Source organism: Moschus berezovskii, chromosome 1 (genome assembly GCF_049115385.1).
Source record: "Moschus berezovskii isolate FMDL1 chromosome 1, NW_MosBer_1.0, whole genome shotgun sequence".
Lineage (NCBI taxonomy): Eukaryota > Metazoa > Chordata > Mammalia > Artiodactyla > Moschidae > Moschus > Moschus berezovskii.
The window spans coordinates 78102877-78124879 of NC_142460.1; the positions used below are offsets into that span (position 1 = coordinate 78102877).

A 22003-nucleotide genomic window follows, 5' to 3' on the forward strand; every position below is an offset into this window, starting at 1 on the left:
TCAATGGTTTCCTTTTCCACAGAAAGCCTTTTAAGATTAATTAGGTACCATTTGCTTGTTGTTGTATTTGTTTCCTTTGCCTTAGGAGACATATTCAAAAACATATTGCTATGGTTTATGTCAAAGAATGTTCTGCCTATGATCCCTTCTAGAGTTTACAGCCTTACATTTAGGTCTTTAATTCATTTTCAGTTTTGTATTTTGTGTGAGAAAAAGTTATAATTTCATTCTTTTACATGTAGCTGTCCAGTTTTCCCAGCAACACTTTTTGAAGAGTCTGTATTTTCTCCATTGTATATTTTTGTCTTGATTTAGATTAATTGACCACAAGTACGTAGGTTTATTTATGGATTCTCTGTTCTGTTCCATTAATCTGTGTTTGCTTTGCCTTTAGCTTCTCTTCTTTTCTCAGCTATTTTTAAGGCCCCCTCAGACAACCATTATGCCTTTTTGCATTTCTTTTTCTTGGGGATGGTCTTGATCCCTGTCTCCTGTACAATGTCACGAACCACCATCCATAGTTCTTCAGGTACTCTATCAGATCTAATCCCTTGAATCTATTTCTTACTTCCACTGTATAATCATAAGGGATTTGATTTAGGTCATACCTGAATGGTCCCAGTCAGAGGGTGAAGGTGGATGTAGAGCTTATCTCGTGAGTTTCTCCTCTCTTGAGGTTTCCAGACTTAACACTGGCTGTTTTCCAATGGCTGAAAATATTTGCCTCATGTGTTTTGTCAAGTTATGGTTATTTATGGTGAGCGTGACACTGTATTCTCAGTAACTTCCTTATATCCAGAAGCAAAAGGCTAGAGTATTTTTATGCAAATGTCAGATATCATATAATTCCACTTATAAACACTCTAATATGCATTGTTGAATGATAGAGACAAAATTTTCCTTTGCCGTCTTCTTCCTCCCCTTCCTCTTCCCTTTTTATTCTTTTGATTTGTTAAAAAAATAAATGGGTTGTTGGCCTGTTGACATCTCACACTCTGCTGCTGCTGCTGCTGCTAAGTCACTTCAGTCCTGTCCGACTCTGTGCGACCCCATAGATGGAAGCCCACCAGGCTCCCCCGTCCCTGGGATTCTCCAGGCAAGAACACTGGCGTGGGTTGCCATTTCCTTCTCCAATGCAGGAAAGTGAAAAGTGAAAGTGAAGGCGCTCAGTCACGTCCAACTCTTAGCGACCCCATGGACTGCAGCCTACCAGGCTCCTCCATCCATAGGATTTTCCAGGCAAGAATTCTGGAGTGGGGTGCCATTGCCTTCTCCGTCCCACACTCTAGAGTTAGCTAATTATTCTCTCTTGGTGTCAGTTAACTTGTTTCCTGCATTTTCTGTAAACTGGTTGGACCTAGAGGTTTCAGGTTTTCTCTTTTCTTGTGCAAGAAGAGTCCATGGTGCTGGTACTTCTGTTGCATCAGATCATGAAGCATGTGATGCCCAGTTGCCATTCTTTTAGTGATGCTAAGATTGTCCGTAGGTGATGTTAGTATGATTTTTCATTATAAAGTGTTCCACTAACATTCCACTCAGTAGTTTTAGTAACAATTGGTGGTTATTGCATAGGCCCATTATTTCATTGCTGCTGCTGCTAAGTTGCTTCAGTCGTGTCTGACTCTTGTGCAACCCCACAGACGGCAGCCCACCAGACTCCCCCATCCCTGGGATTCTCCAGACAAGAACACTGGAGTGGGTTGCCATTTCCTTCTCCAATGCATGAAAGTGAAAAGTGAAAGTGAAGTCGCTCAGTCGTGTCTGACTCTTAGCGACCCCGTGGACTGCAGTGCACCAGGCTCCTCCGTCCATGGGATTTTCAAGGCAAGAGTACTGGAGTGGGGTGCCATTGCCTTCTCCGCATTATTTCTTTCAGTTCAGTTCAGTTCAGTCTCTCTGTCGTGTCCGACTCTTTGCGACCCCATGAATCACAGCAAGCCAGGCCTCCCTGTCCATCACCAACTCCCGGAGTTCACTCAAACTCATCTCCATCAAGTCGGTGATGCCATTCAGCCATCTCATTCTCTGTCGTCCCCGTCTCCTCCTGCCCCCAACCCCTCCCAGCATCAGAGTCTTTTCCAGTGAGTCAGCTCGTCGCATGAGGTGGCCAAAGTATTGGAGTTTCAGCTTTAGCATCAGTCCTTCCAATGAACACCCAGGATTGATCTCCTTTAGAATGGACTGATTGGATCTCCTTGCAGTCCAAGGGACTCTCAAGAGTCTTCTCCAACACCACAGTTCAAAAGCATCAATTCTTTGGGGATCAGCTTTCTTCACAGTCCAACTCTCACGTCCATACATGACCACTGGAAAAACCATAGCCTTGACTAGACGGACCTTTGTTGGCAAAGTAATGTCTCTGCTTTTTAATATGCTATCTAGGTTGGTCATAACTTTCCTTCCCAGGAGCAAGCGTCTTTTAATTTCATGGCTGCAATCAGCATCTGCAGTGATTTTGGAGCCCCAAAAAATAAAGTCTGACACTGTTTCCACTGTTTCCCCATCTATTTCCCATGAAGTGATGGGGCCAGATGCCATGATCTTTGTTTTCTGAGTGTTTTCACTAGGGCTGGCTAAATGGATATATTTTAATTCTCTTATTCTACATTTATTAGCTTGAATTCTTCTATACAGAATAATTTTCCTTATCTTTTTTTTTGTAGTTTCCTTGAAAGAGTTTATAGAGGAAATGCAGAATAAATATTTAATTATTTCTTTTTTAAAATAAGCAATCCATTTTCAGAGATATAAGTTGATATCCTAGCAATCTCTTTAAAATAAAAACTTGATACTATTATCAACTTCTGAATTTTTATACATTTGTGGTTTTATTATTTACAGTCATTGTTCTTTTTGAATTCACATTAGGCCACTGGGAGCCCCTGTTGCTTTGAGGATTTTGTTGTGAATTGTGTGTCAGAAACTTCTGTTCACTGTGCTCAACTTTCTATCAATAAATCCCAGATCTTTGACTTTTTCCCTTCTTTACCCTCTAAATTATGGTATTGACATTTAACATATCCCATCTAATTTCCCATGAGACATCTCATATAACCAGTTTTTCTGGTTAAATCCTTGTTCCAATTGGTAGGTTAACTTTTGCAAACCATTTTGCTAGGACACTACATTGTGTACATAAAATTCTGTAAAAAGTTTTAATTCTTTATTATTCCTATTTCTTAAAATATTTTCACTAGACTACAAACATATACAAATACAAAAATAACTTTAAATTTGGTACTAGATATTTAACAAGCTATAATAATAAGATATAAGGTGATATTTTTCTGACCTCTACTACAGTTTTGCAGGTGGCAGAATATTTCATGGGTGCATTAGTCAAACAGTTTAGCTCTCCTATTACTGCCCCACTGATCACAAAGTCTGTATAAGTTATCTGGTAATCTTTCTCCTCTGACTCCCAGATTATTTGATCAATTCCCAAACCTGGCTTTGATCTTTGAAGCTGTTCAAGAACAAAGAAAGAAAAAAAAAATACATGTACCAGTTAACTTACCAAAACTATTTAATTTATGGCTTTTCCCTTTAATAATTTTAATATTTACATATTGCCTGAAACTATGTATTACTCATAACAAATTAGCGATGACTTGGAAACAAAACATTCTTAAATACTCTCATCTTTCTGATTCTACCAACTCAACCGATTAATACTTGTCATAGAATAGCTAAATGCCTAACTCAAATATAAGATAAATAACAACTTATCTTATAACTTTCAACCTTAATGCTGATCCTTTTAAAGTTTCTTGTTATCTATGGGAAAGTATGGCTTAACAAGTGATAGCTGGTGTTATTCATTGTGTTTGAGGAAGAGAATTGTTTGGATAGTAGCTGCTGTCCTAAAAAAAGGATTAATAGAATTCTTACCATTGAAAGATATTTACTCTCAATTATGTAATGTTTTTAACTAATAAATATCTCTGCCTTACCTTTACCATGCCTGAAATAATTACATAAATTCCTTTAGGCTCATCACCTTCTTCAAATATATCATTTCCACAATCATATGTTACAACTCTGGATCTTTCCTAAAAAATGTCACCAAATACATAAGCTATAAATAATATTTTAGCAGTGATTAGAATTTACATTTTAATAAAAGTTTTATGCTTTTAATGTAAATATAACTCAAAAAGATCTTGAGACATTGTATTAGTAATAAATTTGTAAGAGAAAATAAGAAATTATGGCTAAAAAAGAGAAAGTGGATATTAATGAAATATGTAATTTCAGATGGGTTATACACAAATTAGAAAACAATCTAACTTAGGAATTAGAATGTATGAAAAGGTGAAAATAATTCTTTGGATGAAAAATAATCTGGACAGATACAAGCTAATGGCACATATATGTCTTAGACATACTCATGCTCTAAACAACTGATGAAGTAATGAAAATTCAATCATTCAAAATATTTTAGCCAGGTGAAAAAAAAATTGGTCTTTTGGAACTTACTAATATAGTTGACTCACTGGAAAAGACTCTGATGCTGGGAAAGGTTGGGGGCGGGAGGAGAAGGGGACGACGGAGAATGAGATGGCTGGATGGCATCACCGACTCTGTGGACATGAGTTTGAGTGAACTCCGGGAGTTGGTGATGGACAGGGAGGCCTGGTGTGCTGTGATTCATGGGGTCGCGGAGAGTCGGACACGACTGAGCGACTGAACTGAACTGAACTGAACTGAATATAGAAAAATGTTATTAGAATAGGTTAAATCCATTTATTTGTTCATCCCAGAAACACTTACTGAACACCCAATATGTGAGATACAACATGATAGGCACTGAGTAGTCAGAAGTTTGATGAAGTAAAAATTATAGAAGGGGGGGAGAAGTGTAAAGATAATAATTGTAATGTAATGTAATTATGCTATAGTAAAGGTGTATACTGGATGCAATGATGACATCTTTGGTCCTCCAAATATAGGTCAGTCTTTTACTGGTATTTGGCTCTAAAGCCTGATTTTTAGAGAATGTTTCCAGAGAAGAAATAAGAAGAAGTAAGCAGAAGCAGTTTGGTGGGGTGGGGGTAGTGGGGGTGGTGAAAACCAAGGGCATTTTACGATCAGTAAATAGCATTCACAGAGGAACAGAATTTAAAAAGCATAAAGTTCTTGGGGTATCATGAATGAAACAAAAGTGAAAGTGTTTGTTCACTCAGTCATGTCCAATTCTTTGTGACCTCATGGACTGTAGCCTGCCAGGCTCCTCTGTCCATGGAATTCTCCAGGCAAGAATAGTGGAGTGGGTAGCCATTGCCTTCTTCAGGAGATCTTCCTGACCCAGGGATTGAACATGGGCCTCCCGCACCGCAGGCAGATTCTTTACCCTCTGAGTTGGGGTATATGACATATGGATAACTGAAGGTAAAGATGGAGAGATAGGCAGGGGGCAGATTATGGGAGAACTTTGCATGAAATACAAAGGGATTTTGATTTTACTCTACAGGTAATCAGGAATAACAAAGAGTATCATGGCTAAACCTTTAATTTTTAAAAGATCATTTACTGGTACATTAGAGATATTATTAGCAGGAAATACAAATATTACCTGAATAAAGTCTATATGTTCTTGGTCTTTATCTAGCCATGGGATATGATAGAGTGCTTCAGCAACAGTAAGAGGCTTATACGTAGGTTGAAAATCAAGTATGTCTCTTTTTTTGGCCATTATTATCTAAAACCACCAAAGTTAAGAAAGGAGGTGAACAAAACTGGTGTTAATGAAATGTTTAAAACAATTATGATTTTGTTCTATTTCCTTTTCTTGATCTCCTGAGATTTCTGTTCTTCAATGGAAAACGTCAACCTATCCCCTCTTGAAGCATTTTTCCATGTTATCATCATTCTGAAGTCATAGATTATTTTTAAAAGCAAATCTTTTTACTGAAATATACAGATATGCAAAAGTGCACAAACCCTAAATGCCCGCTCAAATATTTACAACATAAAAACATCTGCATAACTATAACCAAGATTAAAAACATCTATTGCACCTTAGAATCCTCCTTTATGTTATCTTCTAGTCATTACTTCTACCACAAATTAAGATTCTTCTTCTATTACCATGGTTTAGCTTTTGTCTAGTTTCAAGTGGTATCTGCATGAAATCAGTGTATGTACTTGTTTGTGTTTCATTTGTTCAACATGTTTCTGAAGTCCATCTATAATGTTCAGATCAGTTCAGTCGCTCAGTCGTGTCTGACTCTTTGTGACGCCATGGACTGCAGCACACTAGGCCTCCCTGCCCATCACCAACTCCCGGAGTTTACTCAAACTCATGTTCATTGAGTCAGTGATGCCATCCAACCATAATGTTGCAAGGAGCAAAAATTCTTTCCATGTTCACTGTTGTGTGGTGCTATGTTTTATCAATATACCACAGCTTTATTTATCTGTTGTTGATTGACATTTGGGCTGTTCCAGTTTGGAACTTTTAAAATGCCACTTGCTGTGAGTGTTTGTTCACTGTGCATATGTACACATTTCTGTTGTATACCTGGCTATATAATTTAATTTCTGTGTCTTAAGATATGCATATGTCCAAATTTAGTGAATTCTGCCAAACAATTTTCCAAAGTGATTGCAGTTTATACTTCCTTTCTAATACCAGTTATTCCACATCATTGCCTACATTAGGTATTGTCAGGCTTTTTTTTTTTTAATTTTAAGTATTTTGATGATTGTGCATTGGTATTTTATTTTGGTTTTTCATTTGCGTTAAGCTTATTTCTGATGCTGCTGTTTAGTTGCTAAGTTGTGTCTGACTCTTTGCGACCCCAGGGACTGTAGCCCGCCAGGTTCCTCGATCCATGGGATTTCCCAGACAAGAATACTGGAGTGGGTTGCTATTTTCTTCTTCAGAGGATCTTCCCAGCCCATAGGTCAAACCTGTGTCTTCTGCTTGGCAGGCAACTTTTTTTACCACTTAGCCACCTGGGAAGCCCTCTTAGTTGACTGCTTTTTTTCTTCTAGTACTTTGAACATATCAGCCCACTTTCTTCTGGTCTCCAAAATTTATGATGAGAAATCTGATGATGATCTTACTGAGGATCCCTTGTATGTGATGAATTTTTAATCTTTTGCTGATTTCAAAGTTCTCTGTCTTTCAGCAATTTGGTTATAATATGTCTTGGTGTGGGTCTATTTGAGTTCATCTTGAAGTTCACTGAGCTTCTTAGATGTTAATATTAATGGTTGATATCAAGTTTAGAGAGTTTTAAGCCAATATTTCTTTAAATTTCCTCTCTGTTCCTTTCTCTCTCTCTTTCTTATCTTCATGGGACAGCTACAATGCATATGTTGGTCCACTGATGGTTTCTCACTGGTCCCTTAGACTCTGTTCACTTTTCTTCAATCTTTTTCTTTCTATTCCTCAGATAATATAATTTCCATGGTCCTGTTTTGAAGGTGACTATTTTTTCTACCTGATTACATATGCCTTTTAGTTCCTGCTGCCGCTGCTGCTGCTAAGTCGCTTCAGTCATGTCCGACTCTGTGCGACCCCACAGACGGCAGCCGAGCAGGCTCCGCTGTCCCTGGGATTCTCCAGGCAAGAACACTGGAGTGGGTTTCCATTTCCTTCTCCAATGTGTGAAAGTGAAAAGTGAAAGTGAAGTCGCTCAGTCGTGTCCGACTAGTAGCGACCCCATGGACTGCAGCCCACTAGGCTCCTCTGTCCATGAGATTTTCTAGGCAAGAGTACTGGAGTGGCTTGCCATTGCCTTCTCCGTTAGTTCCTGCTACGTGTGTTATATGTGTTTTACCTTGAGTTCAAGCTTAAGGATTTAGGGTTTATAATTACTACTGTAAATGCAATATTTTTCCACATTTTCTTTAATTGTGGAATACTTTTTAATGTTGATCTTGTTTCTGGACCCATATTATTGATTTGAACTTAATTCTCAGGGTTTTAGATTAAGCAATCAATAAGTAGTAATAGTTTTGTACATTCTCCAAAGCTTCCATGTTTTAAGTTCCTTTTGTTTTTCTGCTAAGACCTACAAACACAGCTTTCACTACTTGGAATGAACTATTCGTTCTTATTTTTTCCTGACTTTAATGGGAATATTGCTTAATGTTTTGCCACCTAATACAATGTTTGCTTCATATTTTTAATATATATTCTTTATCTAGTTAAGAATGCTACTTCTTTTATTAGCCTTTGAACATTCTGAATAAGAGTTGAATTTTATCAAATAACTTGTCTTCTTTGATCTCTGAATAAGTGAGTTATATAGTTATTTTGGGAGACAAAACCTTTTTAATTATAGCATATTATGCTTTGCCTATACTGCCAGATTCAATTAGCTACTATTACGGAAAAAATTTTATATATGTATTCACAATTATAACAGCTTTATTTTTTTTCTTATACGGAAAAAATTTTATATATGTATTCACAAGTATAACAGCTTTATTTTTTTCTTATACTATTCCTGATTTGGGGCATAAATTTTATACTTACATAATGAGTTGGGATCCTCTCTATCTTTTTACATTTCCCGATACCATTTAAACAACTTGAAGAAAGAAAATTTAATTAATTTTTACCTTATTATTGAGTGTTCTTATAAATCACAGTTTCTATGGGAAAATTATTTCGGTGTCATAGATAATTACCGGGAACATACTAATACCCAGTCTAGCCTAGGATGAGGAATGATTTCATTATACCTTTGTTTTGGATACAAAGCATAGAAAGATGTGGTCCCTCATTGTGGCAAGAAAGGAAAGAGAAGTTGACCACTAGAGTTGCAGGCAGGAAACTCTTCTGGTCGGTACTTTTCTTTAGACAATTATTTTAAGTTATGTATTTACATTGCAGAAATGGCTTATATTGGAAAGGACTGAAAGCAGATTTGAAGATCATAAATGACTATCAAGTAAGTATATTTGCTTTGAAATATTCCACCATACCTTATTAATTTCAGAACCTTCAATTTTATGAAGAATGCCTTTTAACCTGAAAACTTTAATAATTTCTCTAGCCAGACTGAGCATGACATTAATCTCTTCCTTTGTTTTCATAGTGACAGCGATTTCTGGGTGATCATACTCTAAGTAGCCTGAAAAATAACAAAATATTTTCAAATGAAATAGGACATTGCTTAAATATTTCATGTGGACGGTTAGCTAATATTTACTTTCTAAAGGCATGCAGCACAACCCTTATCACAGGGCAATGTATCTCTCCCTAAAGAGATTTCTGCAATCAATCAAAATTCACCCATAATTGCAGAGTTCTGTCTGATATTTCCTTGGCGGCAGCCCATACTGTGTCTAAGCCCATGAAGAAGGACAGACAACCCTAGTCCTAGGGTTAACAGTTATACTAATGCACCTACACTAGGTGCTGAGAGGCTCTCCTGGGCTCTAGGTCTAAAGTTTATGACCCAATTTTTTATTCTGTTTGAATCAAGATTTCTGACGATAGACTGCATCCTTAAACATGGCTTCTAATCAAGTCCTCTCCCTCATTCTGGGTCATTTCCACCCATCCTGCCTGGGCATCTAGATGATGCGTTCACCTATGTTCTTCTGCTAATGTGATGTGGATTCCTGGGTGCCCATGAGAGTTTCACCCACTTAGGAGTTTTTCCTGGTCATGACCCCTTGTCTGGCTTGACAACTATCTGCCATGCAAGATCTCTCATGATTGGGCTTATTCCAGATTTGCTGTGTTCTTTTACTGTCCACCATCTGGTACCAAACTCCCTTTTCTGAACATATAAACACTGTGCTGTAGGGATGTCTGTCTCACTCCCAGAATTTGTCCTGCCCCAGGACCATGACCTGGCACAACTCAGAGAACAGGCTGTTGTCATGTTTGAGCACTGAGCCCTCTAGCAGCCAAACCATCAATTCCAGGAGATTCTATCCTGATTTCAACTCATTTTAAAGCCTGAATCCTCAGTTGACAACTCTGTGGCAAATGGAGAAAAAAATAACTTCTTTCCTTGTGTTGCTCAGGATAGTACGTTTGGAAGAAAATAGAATTTATAGCGTGATAAAGACAGGCACAATCATGGCATGCAATGTGTTTTCTTTAAACAGAAATGAAAAGGTTTTCATTGTCACATAAGGCAGAAAAACAAATGTGGAGGGGTAATATTACACTATTCTCATTCAGTCAAAGATATGATCATGTTGATTGTTGGAGTTATTCACTTTATTATTGATAATAAGTAGATCTCCTCAAAGATAACTTTAGTTATCCAAACTATTTCCTCTCTAAAGGAATGATAATAAACAGATGGTCATGCTGGATCTTTAAGGTGAGAGGTACCTACCTAGTTCTTTCATAGCATGTCCTGTGTTCTTCGTTACCCTCCTTAATAACATCTACAGAACAAAAGAAATGTTATTCCTATTGTAAAACAAACTGTTATAAAAAGCCTTTACATTTGCAACTGATTAATTTTTTACCTAAATTAATAACTGTAAAGAAAAATATGATGGAAGCTTTTCTGGAATTAGAATTGAAGTTTGTGTATGTGTGCCAAGTCACTTCAGTCATGTCCAACTCTTTGCAATGGTATGGACTGTAACCCACCAGACTCCTCTGTCCATGGGATTCTTCAGGTAAGAATACTGGAGTGGGTTGCCATGTCCTCCTCCAGGGGATCGTCCTGACTCTGGAATTGAACCCGTGTCTCTTGTGTCTCCTGCATCGGCAGGTTGGTTCTCTACCACTAGCGCCACCTGGGAATTTTGTGCAATGAATTTTATTTTACTCCAGCAAGAGTGGCGGAGAGGATGAGAAGTGGCATTACCTAGGCTGATTCTGAGAAACCCAAAGGTAAGTCATATATTTCTTCTTAAAGTAACTTACTTTAGGAAACTGTTGATTCTGAAAAATACAGGCATGCGAGGTATTTCCCATTCAGTTCTTGAGAACCTCTGAATTTAGGAAATACATGTGGTTTTCAACCTTAAATGAGATAGAAGTTTAAACCAAAATATGTGAGATCAGAAATGAGGACTGAAACTGGCCAAAATCTTAAATATTCAAGTTCTTTTGTATTTTCTACTGTGTATCCTCAATGTGAGTGAGTATGAAAGGTAACAAAATTCAGCAAAGTTGTTTTAAAGTTACAGGTGGTGAAGAGAGAAGAGATACAGTGATTTGTGTTCAACTACATATTGAGTGTTCAATGTTCTCAACTACAGAAGCTCAGTTCAGTTCAGTCGCTCAGTTGTGTCCTACTCTTTGGGACCCCATGAATTGCAGCACGCCAGGCCTCCCTGTCCATCACCAACTCCTGGAGTTCACTCAAACTCATGTCCATCGAGTCGGTGATGCCATCCAGCCATCTCATTCTCTGTTATCTCCTTCTCCTCGTGCCCTCAATCCCTCCCAGCATCAGAGTCTTTTCCAATGAGTCAATTCTTCACATGAGGTGGCCAAAGTATTGGAGTTTCAGCTTCAGCATCAGTCCTTCCAATGAACACCCAGGACTGATATTCTTTAGGATGAACTGGTTGGACCTCCTTGCAGTCCAAGGGGCTCTCAAGAGTCTTCTCCAGCACCACAGTACAAAAGCATCAATTCTTTGGTGCTCAACTTTCTTCACAATCCAACTCTCAGATCTATACATGACCACTGGAAAAACCATAGCCTTGACTAGATGGACCTTTGTTGACAAAGCAGTGTCTCTGCTTTTTAATATGCTGTCTAGGTTGGTCATAACTTTCCTTCCAAGGAGTAAGTGTCTTTTAATTTAATGGCTGCAGTCACCATCTGCAGTGATTTTGGAGCCCAGAAAAATAAAGTCAGCCACAGTTTCCACTGTTTCCCCATCTATTTCCCATGAAGTGATGGGACCAGGGGCCATGATCTTAGTTTTCTGAATGTTGAACTTTAAGTCAACTTTTTCACTCTCCTCTTTCACTTTCATGAAGAGGCTCTTTAGTTCTTCTTCACTTTCTGCCATAAGGGTGGAGTCATCTGCATATCTGAGGTAATTGATATTTCTCTGGGCAATCTTGATTCCAGCTTGCTCTTCCTCCAGCCCAGCATTTCTCATGATGTACTCTGCATATAAGTTAAATAATCAGGCTGACAATATATAGCCTTGGAATACTCCTTTTCCTATTTGGAACCAGTCTGTTGTTCCATGTCCAGTTCTAATTGTTTAGAAACCTGCATACAGGTTTCTCAAGAGGCAGGTCAGGTGGTCTGGTATTCCCATCTCTTTCAGAATTTTCAACAGTTTATTGTGATACAGAACTTAGGTCCTAGAATTCTGTTTGCTGTTTACTAGCTGTGTATGTGACTTTGGACATAATCATTAAATCTTTCTTGGCTTCATTTTTCTGATCTGTAAAATGAGGGAATTAGATATGGTTTCCCTCTAAATAAGTTACTGGTACTTCTTTTAACTTGTCAGATCCCATCCTTCATTTTCACTATTTACTGTGGGAAAATCAAGCATACAGAGAAATAGAAGGAGCTTTGGAAACTATGAGGAAGTTCCGTCTGCTCAATCCTGCCATCACTTATCACCCTCCAGTATTTCCTATTTAATGCATCTTAGCCTGATAGATCCTGGAACCTGCATTGAGAGAAGCTGATTTGTGTACATGGGTTTCATGATAGCTCCAAAAGGACCAAAATGTGTGCTCCAAGAGGCTCACAACTTGTTTTTTTCTCATTCAAAGTATACAATTAAATGGTTTTTAATACACTCATGGCATTGTGCAGTCATCCTCACAATCAATTTTAAAACATCTTCATCCTCCAAAAAGAAATTCCATAACCATTACAGTTCCTCCTCATCTACATCCACCCCCCACCCCCAGCCATAGGCAACCAGAAGTCTATTTTCTGTCTGGACAGATTTGCCTGTTCTGGACATTTCTTACATATTGAATCATATTATAAGTACTTTGTGACTATCTTCTTTCAGTTAGCATGCTTTCAAAGTTCATCCAAGCTATAGTATCGATACTTCATTCTTTTTATTGCTTAATAATATTAAACTATTCCATTGCACAATTACATCACATTTTATTTATCAGTTCAACAGCTGATAGACATGTGGGTTGTCTCAACTTTTTGGCTGGTATGAATAATGCTAGTTACAATAGCCAAGACATGGAAACAACCTAAATGTCCATTGACAGATGAATGGATAAGGATGATGTGGCATATATACACGATGGAATACTATTCAGCCACAATAAGAAGAAAATACTCTTATTTGCAGAAACATAAATGGACCTAGAGGAGCCTCATTACTTGCTAATGTGTCATAGACACTTCAGTAAGGAGTCATCTGAGTAATATAAATGTAGATTGGTTTCTGTTTTTGCAAAAATTTCTCAGCAAACCAGGAGTCAAGAGATCACCTCTACATATATAGGAAGAAGACATGATGGGTGAGGGCAACTGAGGAATGAGGGAAATAAACCATTTTCTTAGTGTTTAAAGTTTTCCTCACCTGTTTAACCTGTTTAGAACTTGCAATCTTATCAATTATCGTCATTATATCTGCTTCACCTTGGACATATCCTTTTAGTATAGCATACCTAAAGGACAGCTGATGACTCATCCTTTTATCTAATATTTGCAGCAACCTTGGTGTTACAAGCTGAAAAAACAAGACTACTAGTTAATATAATTGGTACAAATTATGGTTGATTTTATGTTGGCTAGTTTAAAATAGGTAGTAATAAGAAATGACGTACTCTCAATGGTAACTATAGCAACTTGTCAAGATTCTTAGCTATTTTATTCACAGAATCTCTGTAACTTCGTGGCTAGAGCTATTTCCCCATAACTAATAATATTAGATGCCTATGTGAAGTTAAGGCTTTATTTTTTACTTATTTCCATTGTAGAGAATTGCATGATATTTTAAGTGGTTTTATTCTTAGAAAGCAACGTGGTTAATCTTCTGGGCTTGGGTCACAAAATGACTGTCTGAAGTACTGCCACTTTTACCTCCTAAACCTCCCACTGAACTTTTCACTAGATGGCTCATGGTTCATTTGAGTTAGAGCTCACCACAACTATGGTCCTTATTTGACCCCACAATTAACTTCTCATTGTTTCTTTGCTGAGGGTTTAAGTCTCCAGCTTATCTGTCACCACTGTACTGTCTCCTAACTTAAGCAGAACTGGCCGATCCCTACATTTTCCTATCCTTGTGCCACAGTTCTCCACACTTATACAGAAAATAATTACTTGTTATATTGCTACAGAAAGACACATTAGACAATTAAAGGTCATTTTAGATGCTGTGATTTTATAATACTATGAGTTTATATAACACACAATGTGTATTTTTCAGTTTCTTAATTTGTATGAATATATACTACTTGCATTGTCACTACAAACATACGTGGTTTGCTTTGCTAATTCCTATCATTTATTTCAAGTATTCACAAGAATAAATGTTACTTTAGGGTTTCCATGTGCTTTCTACTGAAAGGAAAGGCTGTGATGAGTATTTCTGTACTTTCATGTGCTAAATGAATTTCTAATATAATTTAGATATTTATAATATAACCTGTTATGAGACTTAACTTGTCAAAAGAATCTAAATATGAACATCAGCCCAACAGAAAGTGGAAACCACAAAACTAGTAATCTGATTTTCATCCATATTTCATGAAGTAGTTAGGAGAAATTTGAAACTGCTTGACTGAATAGTTCTTTACCTTCAAAATGCGTAGGATGCGAAGAAATCTAACAACTTTCATAATGACGACTATTTGGACCAAATCAAAAATATAATAATAAATGGAATTTGTCTCAATCAGCACTACATCTATGATGCCAACTAACGTAATTGTTAGCTCAAATAGATTCCAGGCATGGAAAAAATATTCCTTCCTCATTGCTGCTATCTGTTGATTTAAAAAGAAATTGTACTACCTTATTTGTTTTTGCCTTCACGACATTATTTTCCATAATAACTGAAACATGAATAGTTAAGTTTTTCTCTGATCTACCTTAAGACCCTACTTGTCTGAAATACTAGTAAGTGATCACATCAAATTAAATTAAATGGTTAAAACATTGAAGCATCTATTCCAAGACAGAAAATATTCAAAATACCTACTAATTCATTCATTCTTTATTTAAAAATATTTTATTGAAATCTTACTATAAATAAGCAGGTCAAGAAGCAACAGTTAGAATCAGGCATGGAATAATGGACTGGTTCAAAATTGGGAAAGGAATACATCAAGGCTCTATATTGTCACCCTGCTTATTTAACTTATATGCAGAGTACATCATACAAACTGCCAGGCTGGATGAATCACAAGCTGGAATCAAGATTGCTGGGAGAAACATAAACAATCTCAGATATGCAGATGATACCCACTCTAATGGCAGAAAGTGAAGACCCTATCTTATAATTCATATCTGTGCCTCTTGTTTTATTTTCCATATCCTCCACACAAATTTAACATCTCTCCAGTCTTCATCCTGACCAATCCATCTCTAAGCTCCTCTCATTAGGAATAGGGTTCCTTGTGTGTGTCACATTGTCACTTCTAAGTTTTCCTTTGTTCTTGTTGTCTATTCTGCTCCATACTCACATGTTCAGTCTCTACTTTTACTCCTACTTTTACTTTCATTATTCAAAGTTCAACTCAAGCATCTCCTTTCCTTAATAGACTTGTTTCTCTGACCCTACTATTCTGTATAAGGAATTTCCATGTTTTCCAATAGCACCCTGTGTATTTCTTTATCATAATACTTAATATACTGATTTGTAATTTTGATTACTTTGTCTCTTTTAGCAACCTGATCTTCCTATTCACTATAATTCAGAGAAAGTGAAGGAGACAGACATATTTATGCCAGGGAGAGCAAAAGCTTCATTGTAAATTAAGAAATTGTTCAGTTCAGTCACTTAATTGTGTCAGACTCTCTGACCCCATGGACTGCAGCATGCCAGGCTTCCCTGTCCATCACCAACTCCCAGAGCCTACTCAAACACATGTCCATCATGTGAATGATGCCATCCAACTATCTCATCTTCTGTCGTCCCCTTCTCCTGCTGCCTTCAATCTTTCCTAGCATTAGGGTCTTTTCCAATGGGTCAGTTCTTTGCATCAGGTGGCTAAAGAAATTGTCATACTTGTTTGTAAACAGACACGTGGTAGAGGGTTTAATGGTATAGGGTCATTTCTCTTGAGTGTGCTCTCATTTGGCCAGGCTGAGGAAAGTCAATGTCTGAATCTAGGGAGCAGAAGATCAGATCCTGGTCTTGTGAGGTCCTGTGCAAGATACAATTTAACTACTGTAAGTCTCATTTCCTTCTTGCCGCAAAGAGTATGGGTGAGTTCTTTCTCTTAGGAGCTTGGAAGAACTGGTATAAATAGTAAGACTTTATCTAGATAGCAAGTGTTCAGAAACATGAAAGAGTTATTTGGAGGTCAAAGAATACAGCCACTCGGGCTTCCCTGGGGGCTCAGATGGTAAAGAATTTGCCTGCAATGCAGGAGGCACAGGAAAGGAAGGTTTGATCCCTGGATTGAGAAGATCCCCTGGAGAAGGGAATGGCAATCTACTCCAGTATTCTTTCTGGGAGAATTCCATAGACAGAGGAACCTGTGGGCTACAGTCCGTGGGGTTGCAAAGAGTTGGACATGACTGAGCTATTAACACACACACACACACAGAGAGAGAGGGAGAGAATACAGCCATAGAAGAGGAAGAACTTGGTATAAAACGATAGCACAGGCTTCAAAGGAAGAGAGGTCAAATATAAAGCTGTTAAAGCCTCTGGCACTCAGATGCAGAAGAGTGATTATCCTTCTTCAGAGAAAGTTTTAAAAGATTCATTACTCTAATAGGTTGAAGAGTATTGGGGAAAAGTTTGAAAATATGAGAAGGAAAGTTTAAGGCAGAATTGTATATAAGAAAAAACACGAACTTTGAGGGATTAGATCCCAATTCTGCTATTCATTAGCTGTGTGACCTTAAACAAGTTACAAAACTTCTCAGAGACTCAGGCCCCTCATCTGTAAAATGCACGGCATAATATCTACATTAAAGTGTAAACAAGAATTTGAAATGTTATAATTGCAGTGATACCTGGCACTTCAGTGATTCTTTATTATTGTTATTGATATAATGAATATTTTAAAAGGCATACTACAAAGGGGGAAGAACTGAACTAAATAGAAAAAAGGGCAAAGAAAATAAGTGAAGGCAAGTTTGTAAACTGGGCAGTGAAGATGAATCGAGTTAAACAGAAAGGAGAGGCAAATACAGGACTGAACAGTTGGGAGTGTCCTCTCAGCTATGAAGATTGAGGCCAACCTTGATATTTTACAGAAGAAACTGAAGTTGAGAAAAGTTTAGTGACTTGGTGAACAGCTAACATTGTGTTGGAGAAAGCCAAAACCAGAGTCAGGTCTGCATCTGGGCTCATTGTTCTTTCCACTATCAGTTCAGTTCAGTTCAGTCACTCAGTCGTGTCCGACTCTTTGCGACCCCATGAATCACAGCACGCCAGGCCTCCCTGTCCATCACCAACTCCCAGAGGTCACTCAAACTCATGTCCATCGAGTCGGTGATGCCATCCAGCCATCTCATTCTCTGTCGTCCCCTTCTCCTCTCGCCCCTAATCCCTCCCAGCATCAGAGCCTTTTCCAATGAGTCAACTCTTCGCATGAGGTGGCCAAAGTATTGGAGTTTCGGCTTTAGCATCAGTCCTTCCAATGAACACCCAGGATTGATCTCCTTTAGAATGGACTGGTTGGATCTCCTTGCAGTCCAAGGGACTCTCAAGAGTCTTCTCCAGCACCACAGTTCAAAAGCATCAATTCTTCAGCGATCAGCTTTCTTCACAGTCCAACTCTCACATCCATACATGACCACTGGAAAAACCATAGCCTTGACTAGACGGACCTTTGTTGGCAAAGTAATGTCTCTGCTTTTTAATATACTATCTAGGTTGGTTATAACTTTCCTTCCAAGGAGTAAGCGTCCTTTAATTTCATGGCTGCAATCAGCATCCACAGTGATTTTGGAGCCCCAAAAAATAAAGTCTGACACTCTTTCCACTGTTTCCCCATCTATTTCCCATGAAGTGATGGGACCAGATGCCATGATCTTCGTTTTCTGGATGTTAAGCTTCAAGCCAACCTTTTCACTCTCCTCTTTCACTTTCATCAAGAGGCTTTTTAGTTCCTCTTCACTTTCTGCCATAAGGGTGGTGTCATCTGCATATCTGAGGTTATTGATATTTCTCCCAGCAATCTTGATTCCAGCTTGTGCTTCTTCCAGCCCAGCGTTCCTCATGATGTACTCTGCATAGAAGTTAAATAAGCAGGGTGACAATATACAACCTTGATGTACTCCTTTTCCTATTTGGAACCAGTCCATTGTTCCATGTCCAGTTCTAACTGTTGCTTCCTGACCTGCATACAGGTTTCTCAAGAAGCAGGTCAGGTGGTCTGGTATTCCCATCTCTTTCAGAATGTTCCACAGTTTATTGTGATCCACACAGTCAAAGGCTTTGGCATAGTCAATGAAGCAGAAAGAATTCATCTGCCAATGAGGGATACATGGGCTCAGTCCTGTGTTGGGAAGATTCCCTGGGAAGGAAAACAGCAACCCACTTCAGTATTCTTGTGCCTGGGAAATCCCATGGACAGAAGAGCCTGGCAGTCCACTCCATGGATTCACAAGGAATCAGACACAACTTAGCAATTAAACAACAACAACAAATTGTGTCATATGGATCAAATTGTATATAAAATATTTTTAGCCAGATGATTTAAATAGAGGAATTAAATTTGATATTTGGACAAAATGGATGAATCTCAAATCATTACTGGAAAATTAAAATACTAGAGCTATGATTACTGGGGAGAGTGGAATGGATTCACATTCAATCATTGTATGTAATAAATGCCAACTAGTTGGAAAAACCATAGAAGATGTCACAGAGTTAAGAAAAAATAAAGCAATTAAAGTTAGCATTTACTAGGGTGAGGGTGAGAGTAAAGTGTTCCCTTTAGGGAGCCCATGAGTCCACGTCTCCCGCATTGGCAGGTGGATTCTTTACTGCTGAGCCCCTGGGGAAGCCCCATGTAACACAATACTATTATCAGTTTGTAGACATACATTTCCATCATTTGACAGCTATCTTTACACTAAATTAAAAAAATTCAAACTATGAAACATTTTTTAAGTATAAATGAATCTCTATCAGTCTACTTATCCATCTGTTTATTTGTCTAGTATAAAAATAAATTTTAAAAAATCCAGGTGCTCACCACTTTGCTAAGGTGAAGAACATTGCCAATACCCTTGTAACTCACCCTGGACTTCTTTGACACACATTATTTGAACATTTGCAAATACAAAATCAGTCCTTAAAGTATGAATATTTATGATTGTCACCATAAAAATCACCTTTAAAAAATAGTTTGTTTGACAAGTGAGGGAGAATTTTATACAATCCTTTAGAAAACTGTGAAGCTAGTGTAAAAAAATGAAGTTATGAAATCTCCCTGTTAGACATACCACACACACACACAAAAGCACATTTAGCTTTACCTTAAGTAGTGCCTCCATGATATAAAATGCAAGAAAAGAGTAGTTAGCATATGCTAATTCTGTCTCATAGATAGCATTTAACACAGATACACAAGAAATTATAATAGGAAACATATTCATTAGTATGACAAGGTATCCGATGTATTCAAATTCATCAGTAAATACTATTTTATGGCATGCACGAAGAAAGCAATGTCTGCAAAAAAAAAGTTTAAAAAAAGAAATAGTTTTATCTGATAAAATAATTACACTGAATTAATTTCATTATATGCTCAGTCCTGATCTAATCATCAATAGCCACAAAACCCAGCTTAATCCTGAGAAGCAGCCGTCACTACCAAACACTTGCTGGCATTCTACTTCAGATACTGGTCCTTTAATTCCCTCCTCTGTAAATGTCCTCAGGCTCGTTTCCCCTCTTTCTCTTTCTTTCCTCACCTCTCATTCATTTTTACTTATACTTTTAGTAGAAATACTTCAGATCATAAAACAGAGATAATTCAAACTGGAGATATTAATAAAAAAAAACCTCTCCCACCTTCTAATCATTCCACTTCTCAGAGATGGCTATTATTATTAGTTTTAATATTGCTCCAATATTTTTTATATAATCATTATCTATGAATACAAAAAGAACTATATCATGTATATTGTTCTATAACCTGCTTATTATTCTCTTAGCAGTAGATCACGAGCATTTTTCCTTGTCAAGGCATATAATCTGGCACAAACCCTAATATGTGTGGGAGTGAAACAGGATAGGTCCACATTTTATCAAAAACTTTATCATACATGTTTTGAAAAATTATTTTTATACTGAGTATGCTAGAGAGTAGAATTGTGGGTGAAACGATTTACTTTATGCAGTTTTAATTTTATTTAAGTTATTCAAGTAGTATAATAATGCATTTTTATTGCTAAAATTCAAATGAAATGATTAATCAGTTATTGACTAAAGAGCAGGTGAGTGCTGATTACTTCGTTATTCTTAGAGTTAGACCCATGTTATGCAGGACCTGAAATTTTTACAATCTTTATGATTTGGATCCCTATTTAATAAAAATGAGATAAATCATAAATGTATATATGATCCTGTCATCAAACTGCAAAAATCTTCCAAGGTCTCAGGCAGTGCCAGAGAGAGGGAGACCCATAGAATGTAAGCTTTGTTAAATTCAAGGTAACACTTCCCCCTCAGCTATCTCTTCAGACCGTTTTTCTTTTCTTTTTAAAAAAATTCAGTCATATTGAGGTATAACTGACATGTGAAAATGTAGATACTGAAACTGTCTATCCTAGTGGCTTGATATACATATACTTTGTGAAAGGATTTGTCCCATCTAGTTAATTAATATATCCATCATTTCACATGATGTGTGACTATTTTGAGGTATGACTAAATTCTTTTCTCAATTATAGTCACCATGTCTTACATTGCATCTTCAGATCTTATTCACCTTATAGCTGAAAGTTTGTAACCTCTTACTAATCTCTGTTTCCCTAAACTCTCACTTCTGGTAGCCTCTTTTTCTACTCTATATTAGTTGACTTTTAAAAATCTATTATTTCATTTCATTTTACTTATTTTTAGAGTCAACATATAAGTGATACCATGCAGTATTTGTCTTTTTTGGTCTGACTTATATTTAGCGTAGAACTGTCGCGATCCAACCATATTGTCGCAAATGACAAAAATTCCTTCTTTCCATTGTATTTTCTTTATCCATTCATCTGTTGATGGATACTTAGGTTATTTTTATATCTTAGCTATTGTGAATAATGTTACTATAAAACATGATTGCAGATTTCTTTCTGATATGCTGTTTTTATTTCTTCTGGATATATACCCAGAAGTCAGACTGCTAGATCACATGGTAGTTTCATTTTTAATTATTTGAGGAACCTCCATACTGTTTTCCACAGTGGCTGTGCCAGTTTACATTTCTACCACCAATGTATTATGGTTCCCTCTTTTTCATGTCCTTGCCAATATTTACTACTTCTTCTTTTTTTTTTTTTTGATGATAAGCATTCTAACAGATATGAGATGATATTTCATTGTGATTTTGATTTGTACTTCCCTGGTGATTAGTGACATTAAGCACCTTTTCTTGTTTGTAGTGGCCTTTTGTATGTCCTCTTTGGTAAAATGTCTAGTCAGTTCCTCTGCCCCTTTTTAATCGGATTGCTTGTTTTTTGCTATTCAATGTATGAATTCCTTATATATTTTGGATACTAACCCCTTATCAGCTATGTTGTTGTTCAGTCGCTAAGTCATGTCAGATTCTTTAGACCCCATGGACTTCAGCAAGCCAGACCTATCTGTCCCTTACCATCTCCCAGAGTTCACCTGAGTTCATGTCCATTGAATCAGTGATGCCATTCAACCATCTCATCCTCTACCACCCTCTTCTCCTTTTGCCTTCAATCTTTCCCAGCATCAGG

General features: G+C 37.3%; 1 protein-coding gene across 1 annotated transcript in view; it reads right to left on the reverse strand.

Moving 5' to 3' along the window:
- SLC9C1 (solute carrier family 9 member C1) overlaps positions 1-22003 on the reverse strand; it is a 113194-nt gene that overhangs the window by 21972 nt on the left and 69219 nt on the right. Inside the window, exons 15-22 of the mRNA XM_088840442.1 lie at positions 19559-19754; positions 14692-14880; positions 13470-13619; positions 10317-10368; positions 8944-9092; positions 5576-5701; positions 3954-4052; positions 3293-3466 (exon numbers count right to left, since the gene is read on the reverse strand). Coding sequence (XP_088696568.1) covers positions 3293-3466; positions 3954-4052; positions 5576-5701; positions 8944-9092; positions 10317-10368; positions 13470-13619; positions 14692-14880; positions 19559-19754 — 1135 coding nt within the window. The remainder of the gene's footprint in view (positions 1-3292; positions 3467-3953; positions 4053-5575; positions 5702-8943; positions 9093-10316; positions 10369-13469; positions 13620-14691; positions 14881-19558; positions 19755-22003) is intronic.